Raw genomic sequence first — 22,278 nt, forward strand, 5'->3', positions numbered from 1 at the left:
CTATATCTGACACTATTAAATGATTCTCTTCATAATACATGTATTATAAATTCCCTTTAAAAAAAGTTCATAATCTGCCATCTGTTTCCAGTTAGGCTGTTCTGATTTCTTCCTTTTTGAAATGGAATATAAAACATTACTTAAAGGTCCCGTAATCTAGATGGTGGGAGGAGAGAAACCAAAATCCAAATACCACCACCACCACTGTCACCCTGCTGAAAAGCAAAGACCTGATGAGAGCCGAGGGCCGGGGAGATGCAGCGTGACCCGTTCCGATCAGAAATAAGGTATAGAAAATGTAATTAAACTTGGAAGAACTTTACCATCACTTCAAGCCATTACACTGAAACTGGATCAATCTACAGCTTAAGGACAATTGACACGTATTTAGTGGGCGAGTCCTTTGGCTTGCCCAACCTTAATGGATCGTAATAGCTGCAGTTAACTTTAGTAGCTACACCTAAACATAAACAAATAATCACCACTGGAAATACGGTAACAGTGCATGTTCAAGATCATGTCATTGACTTCAGTAACATCTCTGGTTTATGGCTGGTCTGGCTCTTATTAGACATAATGTTTTATGCGTATACTTACACATACATGCAATCACATGTGCAACACATACTTTATCTCCCATCCTTGTTTGGACCCAAATGCTGCAGCATAGCACCGAGCAAATCGCATCTGGAAAGTGCAGATGTTTTGAAGCTATTGCAGCCTCGCCAACTCATCGTTTCACTGACAACATCGTCGTAATTGATTTTTCTCTTCGAGCCCAAGCACCTGGAAATTCTGCTAGAGGACTGCAGACACAAAGGTTCTGGATCGCAGGGAAATCTTGAAAAACCAAATGCAAAATTAAAACAAGGAAGAGAAAAACCCAAACCAACCCTGCCCCAGAGCCCTAGGAGCCTAAGTACTCCACAACCTCTTCCCTTGGCAAAGGAAGGACCACGTGCGGTGGATGTCAGCCACGGCACTTAATGCGGCTCTGGAAGGTGTTCATGTAGTGCGAAGAGGAGAGCGGCGTAAAGCCTACGCAGAGCAGCGCAGCAAATGAGATCTGAGAATACCCTGGAAGGCTGTAACACGGAAGAAATGCCAAGGGCAGCCAGAACTGGATGCATTTTCATTATATTTAAGCAGATCATGCAACGTGGGGCTCTAACTTGTGATCTTTGCACGTCAGTGCTTAGCAATACGCCCAAGACCACGGGGCCACCAGAGCATACCTGGTCCCTGGGTCTCCCTGGCTTGGCCACGGCAGTTGCTGCGGCACGGAGATGATACTGACGGCGCTGAACCGAGCCACCGCCGCTGGGACAGCCTGACGCACGCGGCACCTTCCCCCACGAACTTGAAACTCAGCTGGAACTCATCCCTCTGGCACAGCTGCACGCTCTCTCTCCCCGCCTCTGCCACCGTATCCTTTTGCCATATGAGCAAATATGTGCTGCTCCAAGACAAAACAGTGCTCTTGGATGGCCAAACTCGCTCAAAGCTCTCCCTGGCCCCAAAACCAAGAGCCCCAGTCAACAGTGAAAATTAAGACGGACCTTCCTGCTGCGTTTTTATAGCCACGGCAGCACCCTGCATCCTGGGGGCCTCCCACACAAACTGATTTCATAGCCGGGTGTCAAAGCTCGCTCTCAGGTTTAATAAGCAAAGCCACTCTCAGTAGCAAAGGTGAGACGATGGGTGTCCCAGCCCAGGACACCTCAACGAGACGCCTCCAAGGCCCGCTGAGCCCTCCTCCGTGGCAAACCAGCATGTCTCAAGCCGGACGACCAAACGCAGAGGCACCAAAAACCAAAGGCTGACAGTGTCCCAAACAACCACATTTTAGCTTCAATTTAAAAAAAAAAAAAACCCAACAACCCGCTAACCCAAGGCTGTGGGATCCCTCCAAAGCTTCTCTCCGCCTGCCAGCAGGATGACTGATGGTAAATCACACCAGCTCCAGGGCTCCGTCGCAGACTGCTGCCAGGCGGCTCCGCCTGTTGGAGTCACTGACGGTCCCCTTTCCAATTAATCAAGTTCCCATACTGATTAACAGCATGATTCATGTCTCTCGTTAGGCGCATTCTGTAACAAACAAGGCTGTATTTCAAGGCCGCTGGCTTAATGGTTAAAATAAATACCTTCCAAATTTCTATTTTCAAGTAGCTGAACCTTTTCCACCTTTACAACTAATTCAGACTTCCTTCAAATTATTTTTCTAAGTAATATAACAATTTGTTTTTCATTAGAGCTTGTCAAAGCCGGACTTTGGTTTATTTTGAGAGAAACCAGCACTCTCCAGAAACTGTTTAGTACAATTTGAATGACGCCCAAAGGGGTTATTGCAGCCACAATCAAAATAGAGTTTACAGCACTGGCTAGGGGTGACACTTTATTTAATGATTTAAAAAAAAAGAAAGAAGAGAACCCCCCCCACACACACCCCCCTCTGAATCAGAAGCTAATTAAATGCACTCCTATGGCTAACAGTAAGTGTTTCTAAGTCACTCCAACTACTGCAGAATGCAAGAACTTAACTTGTTGCTAACTAATACCAGACACCATTATACGAGCAGCGTTATTTACTGATTTGGGGTGGTATGTGCTGGTATTCTCGTGTCTGGCGCAGCAGCCTCGCCTCACAACAGATACTATCAAGCTGGATGTGAAATCAAATATAGGCGTGATTAAACAGTTTGGGTTCTGCCTGCTTAAGTCAGATTTTTTGGGGCGGGGGTATAGCTTGGTATTTAATTTAGAGGTGGCTTAAATGTAACAGAAAATCTACCCCGTAACTCCTTTGATTTCCCATTCCTTTTGTTCTGCTGTTGAGCAAAGCCGAGCTGGAGCCACGCCAGGGCCGAGCGCGGGAGGCTGGAGGACGAGCGCGGGGCAGGAGGACCCCGGCCGCCCCTCGCCCACGGGACCAGGACGGGTGCGCAGGGCTGGCCCGAGCGACCCGGGGGCTGCGGCGCTGATGATTAATCTCCATTTTCCCAGTCCAACACTTCAAGGTTCCCAAACAGCCTTTTAAAACACTCTCCCCGCATCCCCCGTCTCAGACTCGAGTCCAAAGCAGATTTTTAAACAATTGAGCTGCAAAAACTATTTTCCATCGGACCATTCCTCCCCTAGCAGCAAGCTCATGTTCTGCTGTTAATTTTCCTGGGACATTCTCTGTTTGTTGGTTTTTTTGGTTTCTTTTTTTTTTTCCAAACCACAACAAAATCAACAAAATTTGGGCTTTTGCGAAGGCTGAATTTCCTCTTTGTTTTCGCAGGGGAAAGGCTGCGCCGCTGCCCAGCCCCAGCAGCGAACACCCACTCGCTCGCACCCTCCCGGGGGTGCTGCTGCCCGTGACGCTGGTCCGGGGGGACCACACTCCCCAGCATCCCACCTCGTGGGGGGATCTGCAAGCGAAATCAGAGGCTGGCCTGGTGAGAGCACCTGGAGAAATACCATCTGCAGCCACTTTTATGGTCTTAACTCCAGGGTACTCACGGTGCCGATCTCTACGGGGGGGGGAAGTGCAGAAGGGATGCCTGAATTTTCTGGCCGCTGCCTCCCAGCAGCCCTGGGGTGGCTCCTACGGCAAATGGGGCAGCAGCTTTATTCTCACGGACAACGTGCTCATCAGGTAACGGCACCACTCTGCAGCAACAAAGAAAAACAACTACTGGAGCAGTGCCCACGTCCTGTAGGTGCACAACGAAAGCGCAAACACAGGGCCCGATTCTTCTGCCACAAGCCTGGGACTTGTGTAACTCTGATAATCCTCCCGCAGACACATCTGATTTACACCAGCGTAAAGAAAAAGAACACAACCCAGCTCGTATCTGACAAGTGAAAACAAACACGGGATTCAGACGCTTTCTGCAGGGAAGGGGGGAGCTGTTTAATTTTTGTTCCTTCTCTCCGGGCTGCCGCTGTGACCTCTGCTACCTCCTAAGTCAGCAACACAATACGCTGCAGCTGTGGCACCGCAGCAGCACGGTTTAATTTGCGCGTGTGTGGCTGGAAGGGCAGTTCATCCCTCCGACGTCTTGTGGCATGGCGGAGGCAGCAGCGGTGGAAGCGGGGGGCTTGGTCCTCCCCTCCCAAAAGTGAGGGGAGAACCCCTCTCTTCGCCTCCCATGCACAGCTTTGGAGAGGAGATGGGAAAAGGATCAACTAGAGGAAAAGGTCCGCTTCCATCAAGATTTTTAGGAGGCTGGGGTTTGTCCAGGCCAAGGGAAAAACAGGGCAAAAAACGTCTATCTGTTCAACAACAGTTTTCTGCTTAAAAAAAAACCCCAAACAGAAGAGGAAAATGATTTTGCTGCCCACTCTCCTGCATGTTCCCCACTCCCAGGAGCGCAGGGGCTGCGTGTCTCTGGTACGCTGCCCGGCTGGGCAAGGGTAGTGCTCCGAGCTTGTTTTCCGAGGGAAAAGAACCGCAGGTTTCTGCCGCAGCCCCCCCACGCCGGGTCCTCCCCCCTGGCCCTCCACCAGCTCGTAAAGCTGCCGCGTTCCCGCGCAGCTCCTTGGCCGGACCCCGAGAGCCGTCTCGGGAGCTTTCTCCGTCAGCGCTCTGAGTTCGAGGGGGTTTTGGCCGCAGAGGTTTTTATCTTTGCCTTCCGCGAGGCTGGAACTGAGCTTCGCTCTTGGCGTTGTCATCCCTCCGCTTTACATCGGGCTCCTGCTGGAAAACACCCTGGGATAGCCCAAGCTTCAGCCCACTGCCAAACCTCCACGGGAGCAGGACCGGGGGCAGCGAAGAGCTGGTGACCCCAAGGCTCTGCCACGCCGGCTCCTTCGGGGAACTTCTGTCCCGACGTGCAATGCCGGGGGCTGAGCTCATCCCGGCACGAACGGCTCCCCGCCGGCAGCTCCCCAGCCACGAGGCTGCGCAGAGGGTGCTCCGCGTGGGAGGACGTGCTGGGAGTTTTCAGGGGCCGTGGAACGGCGTCAGGCTCCCCAGATTCATTCAAATCCAAAGGGATTTGAAGGCTTAAAAACTCTCCCCACATCCTAAAAACCCCAAACTGTGCCTGTACAACCGTGACCCAGAACAGCATCGTGGAAGCAAAGGGATGGCCCTGCCTGTCCAACAAGGCCAGCCTTATACTTTCCATTTACTATTTATTTATTTATAGACTTTACCTTTGTGATACTGAAGCTCCTTCCCATCTGGCACAGCCAAAACCACTCCCGGGCCGTAAGAAACCTCAGCCCCCTCCCGCCCGGGCGCTGCCGCCGCCTTGCCACGCTCTCTAACCCAGCGCTACCTGCCAGCTCGTAAGGGCAAGGTGGCTTTTTCCTGGCTTTTTGGCTTTCCTCTCGCTTCCCCTCATCAACTCGTTTGCCAAGCAGTGTAATTTTTACTGCCTGCCTTAAGGAGCCAAGAAATACGTTTGCTGGTGTAAGCTGTGCGTTAGACGTCGTGAAAAACATGCAGCTTCAGGGTTTTAGGAGCCAGCTCTGGAGAACAGCGAAACACCCGCAGAGCAGCAAGGCCGTGGGTTTGCACCCTCTCCGGTTTCACTCCCCGACGCTGGCGCTCGGCACTCTCTGGCCGTGGGGGTGGTTGAGCGCAGGGACGGACCCACGGGCACGCTGAGGTGACCGCGTGGGCACGGGGGATGGAAGCGTCGGCAGGGAGAGAGGGGAGATGATGCAACGCTCTCGGAGGTGGTGTGGTGGGAAGGGGTCCTACACCACCGACCTGCGGGCAGGGGAAAGGACTTGCCTTTCCCATGCAGCACTTTCAACCTCCCTCCTCCTTAAAACCACAAGCTCCTTAGGGCACGGGCAGGCTCTGGCTTGATGCTTCTACAGAACCAAGAATAACAGGGTCCAGACCTCACCTGCGGTCTCCAAGACCCTCCAAGACCTCTTCTTCCCCCTCCAGATACTAACAGCCACGTTTTGGACTTGGTTTCTCCTGAACTTTAGGGTGCTTCAGATCTACACTTGTATTTTTGAGGCTCAGACCCCAACACTACTACAAAATCAGCCAACTGGTACTATCAGACTCAAAATGAAAGAATCATTTGAAGTGATTTGTATGTAAACCATCGGCCGCTGTGACCACCTGCAGCTGGATTTCCACCCAGTGAAGTGAACACCCCATTCAATAGCCGCCATCGAGAGACATTCAGTGAAAACAATCCCATCCTTACGAATCGCAGAAGGTGTCCAAACCCCCAACCCCAGCACTGGAAGGTTAAATCTTAACGAGGGGACACACACGTCCTGCTCTAGACACCAGCATCTCGGCAGACACGGTCCTGCCACTACACAGCTGCTACGAAACGTGCCTGTGCTCCCCGGGAAGGATGACAGTAAGTGGCAGCAAAAAGCTTTCAATCTTTAGCAAAAACGGTAAGGATTCTCAGTTATACATGAGCAAAGAGCAAACTCCACCCCAGGCTTACTTGGGAGGTTTCTGTGGCTCAGACTGGCCATTTCTCACCAGCCTGTTTTTACAGGGCTGGAGCGCAGAGCTGAGCAGGGAGCTGAGTTACAAGTCTCTCCTCCAGCTTTATTCCTGGCAGAGACCCTTTGCAGCAGTGTTGCTCAGCACGTCAAGTCTGGCACCTGCTTACAATAAATCCCAAACGATGCTGAAAAGTTAAACGTCCATTTAGTTCAATTTCTGGTTTAGATTTGGATTTCTACGTACCGTAAATGCTAGAAAGAATGTTTTTTTGAAACAATGCTGCTTATTTGCCTTGGAGATCCTCTATAATTGGCTGCCCTTCATCTAAGGTTTCTTTCTAAATGCGAAAGGACGCCCTCAGCACAGACAGTCTAACGGGGAGGCTTTGCCACCATCACCTGCTAACGCTTCCACGCTGGCTGAGACCTTTCGAGCAGGCTCCCTTGCAGGTGGGATGGGTTGAAGGCCCTACTTTGGGTCTCAGAAACCCAAGGGGTTTGAATCCCAGCCGACACTAAAGGAAGAAAAACGCCTCCCGGCCCGGTGTCAACTTGTGCAGGCGGGGCTTTGGGACAGGGGTGACGGCACAAAGCCAGATGGGCACCGCCGAGCTGCTGAGCACCGGCTGACAAGAGTCTCCCTCAGCCTTGGAGCTGCCATGTCCCAGAGCTTCCCCTCCACGGCCATTTCTTCACTGCAAACAGCTTCCTCAGGAGATCACGGGCTTCACGCAGCAATTAATGACAAGGTCAGCACAGCCCAGTCAAACCTCTCTCGGGAGCAGGGAGTCCCTGGGGCGGAGGACACGCACCCGCTCTCACTGTCCCTGGCGTGCATGAGACAGGCAGCCTGGTGGGACGCCCGTGCCACACTGTGGGGACAGTCCCCAGCCCTGAGCCCCTGGCTGGGACCACGAGCAGCTGCGCTGGCAGCTGGGGAGCTCTTCCACGACCTGCCCGGGGAACAAGAGGCTGACGGGGCCTGGCTGTAAAATCTTGGATGACATTTTCTCTCCCCTCACCTTTGATCCTGGTAAACGTGCTCTGGGCGCTGCAATCTGATTGAGAATCTCTCTGTGTGCAGATGTCCTGCAAAAACTGCACTCACAGCTGTAAATCACAAAGCCCTCTCCAATCTGGTGGTTAGCGACAATGAATAACGATTTTTCTAATGGGAACTGGCCAGCATTCAACCCACTCCTTGATTATTTTTTTTTTTTTAAGACTATTTATGCTTGCAATAAGTAAGACTCTTCAATTTATTCAAGATCAAAAAGCAGCCAAAGGAGGAGATTTCTGGAAGCTCAAGCTACGAGGGCTCATACCAGAGCAGGCAGACCCCAAACCAAGATCACAGCAGCATCAATGCCCACGAAGCACCAAAACCAGGGGGTGTCCCAGCTCTTCGGGCTCCCCGCTTCGGGTTTTGTGAGGACACGGGTGGGTGGGTGAGCACGGGAAGGGGACGGTGCAGAGACGCGCCCACGCGGTGCGTGTTTCACTCATCACCACCCAAATCTCCTGCACAGTAGGTGGCCCAGGACGGTCCGGCACACCGGGACCAGCACAGTCTCCCTGTGGCACGACCAGTACATCCCTGGGAACCCAGCAGGGACAGACAACCATCCTCCCGGCGCGCTCTCTGCTCTGCCAAGGTGGCAGGCTGCCGAGTCTCTCCTCTCTGACGCTTCCAAACTCACTAAGCCTTTTTCGTTACAAACATGGTGAACTAGGCAAAAAGAGTAAGTTCATGCTTGAAAAAAAAGGGACTTTTTTCTTTAAAGCACAACTCGTTTTGGGCTCCTGACAAAGCAATATTCTCCAGGCCAGTTGGAATCTGGAAAAATACACTTACTCAACCTAGCCACCATGACTCCAATAACAATTATAAAATGTCCAATAAAACTTGCATGTAATGTCAATTCAAATCTTGAAAAGCAGAATTAAGTGGTATATCAACATTAAACTTTACTGCTTCCTTTGCAGAGCAGAAGTATTGTCAATAAAAGTCATTCTGAATGAAGAAAAGGGCAGTAAATATTAAATAAACAGGTTTTTGTTGAAATGCTATAAATGCACCAGAGCCACGTTTTACACTGGGACCCTTTTTTCCTTTGCAGGCTCCCCCCATGATAGAAATAAGTCAGTAATTGCAAACTATCAATAAAGCGCCAATTAAAGGGTGGTTAGATGCATGCATTTACAATATGTCATTATGAGCCTTTATTGTATGTAGTTGGCTTTCTCAGATCCCACTGGCTCCGCCTGAAGTCCCCCAGCACACAAACAGTCGTGCTGCTCCTTGGGGCCCTTGGAGGAGCCGTGAGGGTGCTGGAGGCGAGCGCCAGCCCTGGCCGGGGGCTCTGGGTGCGTCCCCCGTGTGCCCTGGCCCAGGGGCACGGCAAGGACGGAGACCCAGAGCCGAGAAGTGGATGAGAGGGGAGCGTTTGGTCAGGCTTTTTGGTCATGGAAGTTTCTTCTGGCAGAGATGTGAAGACAAAGCATCACCATCTCAGTCCACTACGCTATTATTTTATTCTATGTAATATACATATATATATATTATAGGTATGACAGCTCTGCCTCGAGACACGGCAGCTGTGCCAAAGACTGGAGTCTGGCCATGTGGTTTGCTTTCTGATAGGCCACTCACCGTGGTGTCTTCTGCTCCTTTCTGGGTCTACTCACCTCAGAAAGAGCCATCGCCATCCTCCCTCCACTTCCTCACACACAAAAGTACATCTACGAATCCCCGCTCGCTAACCTGATCTCCACCATGTCTCAACGCCCGCCGGCTTCTGCAACGAGCAGCCGACAGAGGCGCGGTGTTTTGCTTTATCCGTGAGACAGAAGAGCAGGGTTTTTAGGGTTGGGCTGAGTAGAATCCTCCCAGTGACACTGAAAACCTCAGGTGCGATGCCAGTCACCTCGTGCAGCCATGCCCCGAGACCTCTTTGGGTCAAAGCTCTTCTGCCCCGCTGCCGGGACCTCCGCCTGCCTGAGAAGATCCACCCCAACAAAACCACACCTGACGCCAAAAGGTGTGCCAAGCGAGCAGAGGTGCAAGCTGTACGTTTGGTGGCACCCAGACGCAGCGGGATGTGTTTCGGGAGCAGGAGAAGGAGCGGGCATCCCTGTGAGGGCACGAATCCCGCCGTTTTTAAGTCGGCCCTTTAAAATCCGACCAGCATTTTTGTGGTTTACCAACAGAGTTTATAAGCTGTTCTCTAGTTTAATCATCACAGGTATTTACAGGAAGCAGTAACAGCTACCGAGTATGAATTTCATGACGCTGAAATGATATTGAACAAACACCACAGTCAACAAGGGCTGAAAGCTGCGCTTCTGCGAGCCAAAGTGGCTGGGGTCTAACAAGGTCTTTGAATTGTGCCAAGGCACAGACGAGAGGAATCAGATGTGGTCTAGGAAAGCATATATGCAGGAGCTTCTATCCTCTGACTTATGCACAGATTTACTTACTAAATGTACAAAAAAATAATAACAAAATCAACCAGAATGTGAATGCCACTAATTTTTCAAGCAATTATTTTCACGATGATCCTAGGCTCAGTAAATCTGGTGGTTGTAAAATCAGCTCAAAGATACTGAATATTTCAGAGATGTTGAACGTTAAATGTAAAAGAATCCCTTCAAAGGGTGAAAGATGTCTATAAAAATTAACTTTTGGAGAAACTGCAAGCATTCATCCCAGCCTTCCAGAGCCGCGGGATCAGACCCTTTGCACTAGTCCTGGCCTGACGTTTCTCTGCCAGTCGTATGGACGGAAACCAAACCAGCAGCCAACAAACCTCCAGCAACACCCCAAGAGCAGCCACACCAGCACGAACCCCCCGAGAGCCCACAGCGAAGAGCTGTGAATCATCTTGATTCACCTGAGCCCGGACTCTGGACCTGCCCATTGAGCCAATTCCTCCGGACGCTGCTCCTCCTCGGAGAAGACGGGCTCCAGCGAACCACCCCGCTGCCACAGCGGCAGCGCCGCCGCTCCTGGCTCGTGGGCCCACGTCCTTGCCGCCGGTTACGGCGTCGGCGTGAGGAATGAGTATCTGCACCTCAGCCCGCCCGGTTCCCAGGCCACCCTACAGGCAGCGGGGGGTTCTACACCCTTCCAACACCCCCCTGCTCTGACCTGGGTGAAGACGTGACCCTTCGGAAGCGAACCCAGGAGCATCTCACCTGGAAGAGGATCTGCAAGAGGCCGTGTACGACACACATCCGCCGCCCCAGGAAGAGGAAGAATGGCACCACCAGCTCGATGAAGTGATTGACCAGGGTCTCGAACTGGTGAAACCACCACGGCGAGCGATGCATGAAGTAGGCGATGGGGTTGGGCACCGGCTGCGTCTGAAAGATGGAAGAAAGGCAAGAAATCAGTCCCCCTCGAAGGCTCATCATCACGGGGAGCTACAGAGCTCTCGGCCTTTTTTCCTTAGTTCTTTCCCCAAGTCTGCTCACAGGAGAACCGTCCTTTGCCTCTGGGCAGTCATTTCTTTTTAGAGAAAATCACTCAACTTTTTTTATGCAAACTCAAGGAATTTTTAAAGCAATACAGCTTTTAAAAAATAAAAGAGTTTTAATTTTCTCTTTTTTCATCATAGCCAAACCCCACTCATCTTGAACTAAAACCGCTATTATCGAATACTGAAATGTTAGACATAGCTCGACACCGACGGATGTTAAATCGCTCTGCACGAGCGCTGAAGATCATCAGAGCAACTAAGCAGATACAGGAACTGAGAAAAAGATTTTCTCAGGGTCACACAGTAGGTCAAACAGAGCCAGGAATGGAAACCAGATTTCAAAACCTAGGAGATACTCTTTCAAAATGTTTAAATTTGAAATAAATGTGGTGGTAGAGTTGCTTTCCAAAATTGTAATTTGGGAGAGGAAAGTGTAATTCCTCTAAACATGCTATATTGGTTTAAGGTATTTACATACTGGCCTTGTGACAATATTATTCTTCTATCGGCCTCAAGTTTTTTGACACTGGGAGATCTTCCATGCACTACAATAACACTGCAAATTTTACAAAGGAAACAAAACCAAATCCTGAAATGTTAATAACTGCCCCCCCTTAGAAACACTGCAATTTTAGCAAAAAGGAAGACGTTAACAATCTATCTTAGCGCATCTGACAAGCTCAAATTCATTAGCATTGTTTTAAAACTGCGACAAAAAAAAAAAAGAGAGAGAGGATGGAGACGCAAATTTTAATTGAAGGAGACACAACACATCTTTAAATTATTTGTAGTTAAATCAAAAATACAAACAAAACAGGGAAAATACTGTACTCTGCATGGCAACCGAGCCTGCTCCCCCTGCCAAATCCCACAACTATTGTAATTCCTTATTAGCAAAGCTGGGATTAATAAAGTTGTTGCTTTATATGGGTTTGAGGCTGCTGTAACCCCTTAGGACAGGAGACCGCATCCTTCCTTCCTCAGACACCGGCGCCGGATGGAGCGGTGTCGGGGTCAAGGAGCTCTGCCAAGTCCACTCCGGCAAGAGGGGGGGAGGTCAGGGCTCCCCCCTTCCCGGGGCAGCAGCAGCCCCGGGTGCCACCGAGGGTCCTTCCCCTCCGCACGGGACCTGTTTCGAGTTAATCGCCTGGTTCCACTGCTCTTGAGCGTTCCCAGAGCATCAGGGAGGCTCACAAAGAGATTTATTTTTTTTTTTCACCTTGATCCCAAATTGATGAGAAACGCTTTTATCCTTCCAAAAACGCAGGTTGCTTTCTCGGCGTCTCCTAGCATTATTTTTTTTTTTAAGTGCTTTAACCCAAACCAACCTAGATGAGGGACCAGTCCTACAGGTTGTAACGTTTGGCCCAAGACGAGCCAGTTTCCAGCACGCAACCGCCCGATTCGAACACGCCAGAGCCGCAGGGAGGCGGCACTCACGCTTCTCTCCCTCTCGCGATGCAGCCGCTGCCTGTTTCCCCACCGCCGAGGCACGCCTGGACCCGCTCCCTTCGACGCAGGCAGCGCTGGCGGAGAGCAGGCAGCGCCACACACGTAATTACAGACCTCCTGGCAGAGGTGATTAAATCTCGCGCTGTGACGGCGCTGAGCAGTCACACCTTTGACTGTGGCTTCGCAGGGCTGGGCTGACACGGTTCCGTTTTAAAGCAAAGCCCATCCTTGGCTACCGACCGTGCCGTTCGGTTCCCCCGTCCCCTTCCCCTCCAGCGCAGGCTCCCGCTGATGCCCACCTCTATACCAAGGCCAAGCGCAGCCAGCAAACCCCCTTTGGTGCTTTGGGCTGGGACTCAAGATATCGTCCCCCCCAGCCCGCTGTGCTTAAGGGCTGAAAGATAAAATTCTTGCCTCTAGTGCAGCGGGAGAAGCAGCAGGAGCAAGTTCTTGGTTCGGGCTCAGGCAGCAGCCCCGCACAGGCTCGTGGGAGAACGGCCCATGCTGGCCAGCCGGGGCTGCTGCCGTTGAGGGCTTTTTAGCAGCAGCTAATTCTCATCCTGAAGTAGAAATGGGGAAAAAAGGAGAAGCGAAGCGCAGAAATCTGGTGTGGGTTAATAATTCCCTCCCAGGTGCTACGGCATTGCCATCCTTCACCTTATCAGCGCCGACACTATCGTGGTGTCAGTAGGGGCAACGCTGCGGGACAGGGAAGATAAACGACAAGCGAGACTGAAAGTCTAACCCAGCAGCAGCCACGCCACGAGTAACACGCGGTTCCTCGGCAGAGGAAAGAAATGCGTTTGGTAAGAGCAGCGCAGGCAACAGAGCCTCTGGGGACACTATCAGCGAGGGACCCTCCCCACCGCCGCAGCCGCTTCTCCGGCGTGTAAACCTTGAGTACGTAAACCAAAACAGCACTAGAGGAGTGATTCACATGTATGAGAAATCCGTATGAAGGCTGCTGGGGGAGGAGCGGGCTCTGTGTGTGTGTGTGTTCCTCCCAATGCCTTCCAGATGCTGCGAGCACGGGTGTAGCGCGGCACAGGTTTCCCGGGGAGAAAGCCGTGTTGGCTCAGGAGGGGGTGCTGAGGCAAGAGCAAAGGCCCAGAGCAACGTGTGAATCTGAACGCAGGCACCCCTGATGCTGGAAAGCCTTTCTGGTTTCTTTTTGTGCCTGAGTTGGCCACTACCCAGCGGTGCTGGGGGCACCCGACACCCCGTCCGGTGGGTCCTTGGTCCTGAGTGCCAAGGCCTCTGGAGTTTTCTCTAGGTTCGCTGTTCATTTTGAAGCCACGGAGCAGGACACTTTGCAGCAGGGTTTCTGTTCTATCTTGCAAGTCACACAGGCGTTCTGGCTGCTCAGCCCTGCATTAACTCGGTTGTCTGCTACACTGGATACAAGACTCAGATCCTACATTAGCAGGAAAAGTCTGGATCTTACAAAGACCCCAAAAGATGCCTACACAGAATGGGATCCTCTAGAATGTCAGACTCCAAAGGTTTACATACTTTTGTTTTCCAAACATCTAAGCAGAACGTATCCAAACCCACATCATGGACATAGCCCCCCCCCCCCAACTGCTTTCTTCCAAGAAGACCCACCTTTTAGAGGGAGAAGGGCAGAGGGAGAGGAAAAGAGTGTTGTTTACACAGGCAGATTACCCATCCTCTTCCTTGCCTTATCAAAGGCACTAGTTCTACTTACTGCATGCACTCCCCCACCCCGATCCCACATACACAGAAGCCCTGATCACTCATAAATGTTACCTGATGGCATTGGTTAAAGAAGAGTACCCCAGAATCAGCAAAGACAGATCCATTCCGTTACTGTTCATGTAACAACAGCAGATTCTGCTTTTCACCTTGTTGGTGCAAGCCAGACACAACTCACAGGTCCTGCGGTCCTGTGCAGCACCCAGCTGGGGCTGGGGGAGAGCCCCCGGGGCGCATCGCTGGGGTTAGAGGGGATACCTGCCCAACACAGGCGTGCCTAGTGCTCTCCTGGTGTAACCACATCCTACGGAAACATCGTGGTGGTGGTGTCAGAGGAGGGAAGAACATTCCAGGATCACGTCACCCGGCTCGTTTCCCTGGGGATTTTGAGCTTTACGCTTTGCTCCGTGGCTGCTTTGCAAGGAGAAGCGTCCTAGGAAGCAGCCAGGAGTTCCCCTGCGTTGAGAGCTGTGAGCTCCTGACACACACAGACACAGAAAAACGCAGCTCCAAGTCAGATGCGACTAAATAAACAAGCCCAAGGCAGACGTACGATGAGCGAAACTGAGCAGAGCCCTTGCCTCCAACAAGCCCCATTTCTGGATATCTCTGCGAAACATAAAATTTTTTTTTTTAAATAAAAAAACGATTAGCAAAAACCAGCTTTATGTGTCAGCACAAGGTGCAATATAATAAACCTTCTGCCTCCCTCACACCTCCAGCAGCCGGAGAAAAACTGCGCTGCAAATGCATTTTGAAATCAGATTGGGGAAAATTAATTCCATAATTCACGGGGCAGATTTGTAACGTGTGACTGCGGGGCGACACTCGGCGGGGGCGGCCGAATGAATTCTGGGTCGCCAGCTAAGGCATGTTCTCTGGCTTGTATCTACCAGGTTTTATGAGGGCTGGTAATAGATTCTAAAAATATGCACAATAAACTGTTTTTTCTCCCTAAGGGGTCTATGGTTTAATTATGTTCTTAGTGAGAACCATTAAAGTGCTAAGTACCTGAAGACTCCTAATTTACTAAACTATACGCTACTAAAACCCAACAGAAGGCTATTATACACCAGAGTAAACGCTCGTCTCTGGGACTGTAAATGCACGTGGTCTCTCCTCTCAGCCTCCCTATTGGTATGGCATTACATAAACTCCGACAGAGTATTTAATCCCAGTGTTAGATACCCCAGTTCAGCCTTGGGAAATCTCCAGGCTCTCCTACACGTGTGCACGAAAACAAGTCCCACATTGTCCTCGAACAACCCACCGCTCGGACAGGGCTGGGGACGTTATGCTCACAGCGTGAGCGACACAACTCCTGTGCATGTAACGGTGCGGGACGGCAGCGTGGGGTCGGAGGGTAGGGAAGACCCCGTCCTCTCAAGATCACAAATGAGGAGGAGCCCAGAGATACATCAAGCAAGTTTTATCCTTTGCAAGGAGGGGTTTTTACCTTCCTTCACTCCACAATAAACTGCAGCACGGCTTCAGGAGCCTCTGTTGTATCTGCTCGCTCGTCTGAGCTCACGAGGCGCCTTTCAAAGAGCAGTAGCAAGTGATGAATGAATCCGTTTTCCAAAAGGTGAACAAAAAAATCCATTATCTACCTGGTTGTGTACGGTACGCTCAGACTACCTATCGACTCCGTAACCAAAAGTGTGCTTGGTATTAACATTAAAACACCAAGGACAGCCTTTCCAAACATCACCCTGGGTGCGTGTCACAGAAATCTGCCTCAGCGAAAAACAAAGCAAGCCATAAATATTCCCATACACACTAGATACTATAATCTCTTTTCCCATTGAAAGGCACTTACTTCACCAAAAATACTAAAATCTGAGCGCACTTAATGGCAGAAAAATCTTGAAGAGCAGAAGGAAATGGAACAACGTCAAATATGAATAAACGATAAGAGGAAGCAACTATTTGGGATAGGATTAACTCGGCGCAATGAACACTTCAGCAGCAGCTGGTGGGCGCTGGTGGCTCCAACAGTCAAAAGAGAGTGAAGCCCCTGGCACAAACGGAAAGGTGTGAAGAGCAGCAGCACCCAGGAGAGCCAGGCTGAGAGGTACTATGGAACGCTTTCCTGAGCGCTTGCGGAGGGTACAGATGAACTGTAAAGCAGAGCTCTGCAGCTTCCCAAGGCACTGAGGCATGAACTCAGCTTCAAAGGAAAGCTCTCACTTCTCTCGTACTTTGGACCAAAAAATAAAAAGGATTCTCCATCACAGAGCATAATTTGATCAACATGATCCAACAGGCTGTTTCTCTGCCAGTCTATTCTGCTTCAGATCTTGACCCTTCCTCCTTACGCATCTGCAGATCAAAGCTCCACTTTCCCAAGCCCGAGCAGAAACGGCTTCCCAGCCCCGTGCAGAAGAGCAAGAGGCAGCAAGCAGCAAGGAGATAAACCGGGTTACTCGCAGCTGCTGGGAAGTGTGGGAAGACGCGTGCAGGCAGGCCATCTCGTGCTGTACGGGAACCGACGACGCCTGCAAAACACCCTTCTCCGCAACAGGGGGAGGTGATGGAGAGCTGCCGCTTCCTCGCCCGTGAGGCTCTGCGGTAGGCGCTCTACACCCGCAGCCACCTTGACTGATGACCACCACAGCGGTTTGGCACACCCGTACACGTGTAGGCAAGGGTTCCGAAATGAAACTGAGCCGCGAACTGCTCAGCCTCTTGTCTAAATCCCAGCGGTACCTCGCGCCGTGTGAATTTTACGCCTACATTCACGCACACAAGGCTCCGCGTGCATGCTGCTGACGTACGTGCATGTACAACAGCTAACCAGTTAAAAACAGGCCCTTTGAAACTTTCCCATTGTTGTGATGATTCCGATCAAAAAGAAATCGTAAGAAAAAAAATGATAAAGTTGTATCTGTCTTAAATTGCACAGAGATCTAATGTCCGGGTGGGTCACAAGGGGTTGGCTCTTCACTAATACAGTATCAAAATAATTAAGTCTCGATAGATCTATTAAAAAGAAAAGTTACCTATATATTCTTGCTGGGCAGAGCTTCCCTTGTCCAGTCAATAGTAATATTCAGTTCATAGAAAAACATACTGGAATCTGCCTGCTTTAAGACAGCAGCCCAAGCCAAGGAGATGTGTGTTTGACTCGGTGCCAGCACAACCATAAAATGTTGGCAATTTAGTAGAGACGTAGTGCCGCGCCACTCTCCCAAAGGACCTAAATAAACTTCAGATGTAGAACATATATTTTTACTTTTTATATATATAAATCTGCTGTTTCATTTTTAACTCCCTTCCCCGGCCGTCCCTCCATCTAAGGTTTTTCAAAGCTGAAACAGGTCCCTACTTCTCCTGGCTGAGCGAAGCCTCAGCAATGAAAAAAAAAAAAAGCATGAAAAATCAGAGAAATGATTCACGTCTGGGCGTTGGGTTTCTTGGGGAACGATGGCTGCACATGTGGCTACGAACGCCGGAGGGGAAAGGGTCTTGGGAGAAAATTCTGCTGTGCAATTTCATGCCTTGGCGTTATAAACTATCCCAAGGAGGTTTTTTTTTTCCTGCTCACAAAGTTGCACTTGCAAAGTCACCAGCGTAGGTGAAACCTTCCGTGACACTTGGCTGCAAAGCCCAGCTCTGCTCGTGATGAGTCAGCCCTGATTTACACCAGCACGAGCGAGGACGTACTTTACCAGAGATACACTGAAATGATGGATTTCTGAATTCCAACAAGTTGGGTGGGGGCAGAAGGATCTATCACTGTTTGCTTTTCCAGGCTGCACCCTACCTCCCAGTCAGAGCTATCCTTCTCCAATAACAAAGACCACATTTCCACGGCCCACAGCATACCTGTTTATTGACACTATTCCTCCATAGCGTGCCTCCGAGCTGCTCACTGTATATAGAGTTAATTGTGGATGTATTACAGATTCACCTATTTATTCTGTACATTCTTGGAGGGGTCCAAAGCTAAAATTACACAAAGAACCGCTGAACTGTTCAGGCTATTTATTTGTTCAAGATCCCTTTAAAATAATTAGCGGGGCCTGGAACAGACATCTTGGCTCTGGTGGGGTCAGAAGAAGCTGGTGCGACCAACTGCGGGTCACTACTGCCTTTGGGGAGAAGGCTTGTTCATCCAGAGCACCAGAGATGGGTCACGTTCGGTTCAGGGAGTGGACCAGAAGGTACGCCTGTAAGGAGCAGGAGCTAAGGGCAATACATGCTTACCGAGAAGGCCCCATCCCAAAAGCAACAGGGGAGCTGCAGCAATCCTTCTCCAGGTTTGATATCCAGTTGCCATCAGATGATGTTTTCCTGGTGCGTCTCATACTCTTGAGATTTTCTGACACAAAACCGTATTTCCCTGGCCTGGCGCTCTCCAATGGAGCTCACCTTCCCCGGCGGATCACAAGGCAGGTTGCTCACCAATATTTTAAATTGTCATTTAAGACCATATTGCAAATGTGATCCTTTAATTGGTCACTATTACGGCTCTCTATTAGAGAAGACAAGTTCCTCCACACAAGGTAAGCCCTTGCGAAAGCACTGAAAATGTTTAAAAACAACCGAGTCCTGATATACTTATTATAAATTTCTCTATATATAAATAATTCCATGAAAAGAAACGTACTGAGTGGAAACTCCATTTAAAATGTGATCCCAGATGGTGGCAAAGCTCTAAAATTGCAAGGCAACATGTAAAGAAAGATTAACGACCTCAAACAGGCACAAATTTATGAGGTGAAAGCCCCTGTAATCCTAGAGAAAAATGATACCAAACGTTAGACTAGACAGCTAGAAAATACCTCTGCTTAGTTCATGTGGCCTCTGCCATTCCACATTTTCTTTTAGTAGATGTTACTTTTGGGTTCATTTAGTCTTTTCTCCTGCAGGCCAGAGGTATCGCTTTGGTACACGAGCACGGTGATGGATTTGCCAGCTCCCACCAGGTTCCCCCCTCCTGAGCAACTGGCAAATCAGGTAACAGGCAAGAGCTATGCTGCCACATCCCGGGAATAAGTAGCCAAAAGGAGAGAAAACAGAGCCAGGACACCACGTCAAGCATTTACCATCACTGATAGACCCAAAGCTCCGCTATCAAGTGGACTGAGGTGATGGTGCTTCACATGTCCAACAGTGAAGCTCATGCAGTTCCTGATTCCGTCCGAGCACAAAATGTTTCGAAGGAAAGGCTGTCAATATGTCATCCCAAAGAGCACAGGTCACCTCAGTGACCAGCATCTTCCATGCTCTTAACTCCACCTAGGACCAGATGGGACCTCTGGGTCTCACAGCCCATTTCCCTGAGATTTCTGGCACCTCGAAGATGCCTTGATAATCCCGTCCTGTTCAGCCCTCTGACGATTCCGCTCTGTGACCTCGGCAAGGTCACGGTCTTCTCTGGACCGTTTAACTACAGTATTTTTCCGCGAGAATTTTCAATGAACTGGGATTTTCTGACCTTTTCAGCCGAGCTCCTGATATGCTCCAGCCGATAACACAGCCATGGAATGAGACCAAAATCAGTGCGTTTTTCAACCAGTGCAAACAAAAGGATATTCAGTCCACACCACGACAGCAAGCCAGCGCGGAGCCAGCGCTGCTGTCACGCAGGGCTGCTTTGCTGAGCTCACGGTTTCAAACCACGGTTATTCTCCGGTTTGCTGTAGCCCTCGGACGTCGCAGATGAGCAGGGAGCTTTGGACACAGCACCGGGGGGCTGCCCGCTCTGGGAAACGGACGACCACAACCTGTGGGTACAACGGGGACAAGGCTGCACGAAACAAAAGCTACCCCAGGTCTCCTGTCCCCTGCTTTGCAAACCAAGGTCTGTTTTCTATCAGAAGTCGCAGAGCCCTGGGCTGTGACAGTGTTCTGCTGCCAACAGACAGAGCCACAACTACCAGAGGGTCAGAAAAGTGTTTAAAATTCAACTCAAGTCCTAAAAACACAGACCACAGGCTGCCCTAAGCAGCTGAAGCTGAACCTACAGCATAGAAGACGGTCAGAAGAGGAAGAGGAGGAGGAAGAACTATCTGCCATGCTAAAAAAGGAGAGAAGCTTGCATCCAATTCGGAAAAAGTCCGTATCCCCAGAGCACAGCCTGCTCTCCCTGCTGAGGATCTACAGGCAAATCATCTTCTGGGTCTCTTGGTACAGCTGAGAGCAAGTGCAGTAAGGGGAGATACCCTGCGGAGAAGCACGTTCCTCTGCCAGCCCTGCGAGCACCCGGGGTGCCTGCGGGGACCGTGGCAGCTGCCAGGTTATTCTCAGCCTTTCTACTCACTCAAAAGGTGCCAGCGCTCCCCCCTTCCCAGGGCGGGAGGCGGCGAGGTTTCCTGCAGCAGGGAAAACCCCAGGCGCAGCTGCACGGGATAACGGAGCTGCCGGGCTCACGCCATCCTCGCGGATCCGCCCCAAACTCCAAATTATTTCCAAATCAGCCAGTACCCAGTTTCCATCGACACCAAAGACCCTCGCGATGCAGCACGGTGCCTCCTCTCTTTGGGGATGCGCTCTGAAGGGCAAATCCCCTGCTTTAGAGAGAGGGTGGAAGAACATCTTTCCCAACAGCTTTCCAACTGCTACGCCCGCTCAGGCAGAGCCGGGGACCCCGAGCTTTAACCCACCGTTCACGACTCTAAAAATGCACCGCGGCCGCTCTCCCAAAGGCCCTCACTACTTCATTTTTTTTTTTTTCCTTTTTAAAAGTCCAGTGCTAAAACCAGGGTCGTATCTCCTTCAGAGGGTTGGGTTTTTTTTTTTTTGGTGAGCGCTCCTAAATACGACGTTGAGCCCCAGGCCAAGGAACACAAGGGCAAAACCCACGGGTGGCGAACGCCAGCAAAGCCCCCGGCTCGTGCCTCTGTTTGGATGAGGCCGTTCTGTGGCCTGGACATTTACAGTTGGGTGAGGTTGTTGGGGTTTTTTTCCACAACTTGAGACAAACAGTGGGATCTTTCATAAAACGTGTTCACAAAGGGTAAATTGTGCCATTAGGAACCGACTACCTGGACGGTCATTTGAATTCTCCGAACTGGAACGTCACCGTACTCCACGCCAAATCCAGCGCTGGGGGCAGGAGGGGGAACTCAGCGCCATGGGCTGCCTCATTTCACTGCTTAACTTAACTCCAACTGCCCAAGAGACAGAGTAAGCTCAACATCATCTGCCTCAAATGCGGGTATTTCAACCAACCAGCTGGTTTGAGCAGTCGTCGTTGTAAATCAAACATCCAAGGGCTGGCAGGGGCTGGGGGTACGGTGTGAAAGGCATCCTGGTGCTGGGCAGCTCTGCGAGTCACCTGGGCTTTACTGAGAAGACTTTGAGCCCAGTCAGAAAAAGAAGGAGAAAAATGGGAATTGAAACTTTCATACTGAAATGAAAAAAAAAAATAAAAGAGCGATCCCAACACTGACCAAGTGCTTTTGCAAGGCTGGAAAGGGTGAAACGAGTGGAAGATGGTCAGCTCCCACCCATCCTCCTGGGTGTTTGTACAAAGAGCTGCAACTCTAACTTAAAACATCCTTCCAAACTAACAAAAACCCCTGAACTGACTCTTCACTCTATCAGAGCGGTGCAAAACTGGACGGCTGTCATTAGGAACACACGTTTTGCCTCAGAGTCCCAGCACGAAGCCTTTGAGAAGCCCTGGGCAAGGTTTCTGGGGTGGGTAACATCAGCAATGCCTGCTCCTCCGTGCTCTTGCTGGTGCGGCACCAGATTAACACCTTCTTATTTCTTTATTATCTGGTCATTAAGGGCAAGCTGAAAATAAAGGTCCCTGGGATTTGAGAAAGTAAAGAGTATGGAGCTATCTACCCTTCTGTACTGAGTACTTCACGGAGCAGAGAGAAGACATCTCTGCTCCTGTAGACCTCACCTCTTTGCTTTAGACGCTGAAATAGAGATTTCTAACACATGTTCTCATCTTGTTTCACATGTTCTTCGAGCCCATTTTTCAGCAGGAACGCCTGACAACTCTGCCACACACATCTTCCAATTTTTTGACAGGTTATAATGAAAATGTAATTTGTTTTTTTTTTTTTTTTTAAATCCAAAATGGTTCTGCCAATTCAATCCAAGTTGAATATGGAGAGAAAATAACCTGTGGTATATCTTACTCCTATTCTCCTCTAGAAAGCACACTGAGATAAACACCAGGATAACTCTGCCCATTCTAGTCCACAGTATTTTACAAATTTAACTATTTCTCTACAGCACA

General features: G+C 50.3%; 1 protein-coding gene across 1 annotated transcript in view; it reads right to left on the reverse strand.

The window, feature by feature from the left end:
- Positions 1-22,278, reverse strand: part of LMF1 (lipase maturation factor 1) — a 204,268-nt gene that overhangs the window by 52,744 nt on the left and 129,246 nt on the right. The window contains exon 6 of the mRNA XM_086473106.1: positions 10,621-10,788. Coding sequence (XP_086329232.1) covers positions 10,621-10,788 — 168 coding nt within the window. The remainder of the gene's footprint in view (positions 1-10,620; positions 10,789-22,278) is intronic.

Source organism: Leptosomus discolor, chromosome 14, assembly GCF_034619465.1.
Source record: "Leptosomus discolor isolate bLepDis1 chromosome 14, bLepDis1.hap2, whole genome shotgun sequence".
Lineage (NCBI taxonomy): Eukaryota > Metazoa > Chordata > Aves > Leptosomiformes > Leptosomidae > Leptosomus > Leptosomus discolor.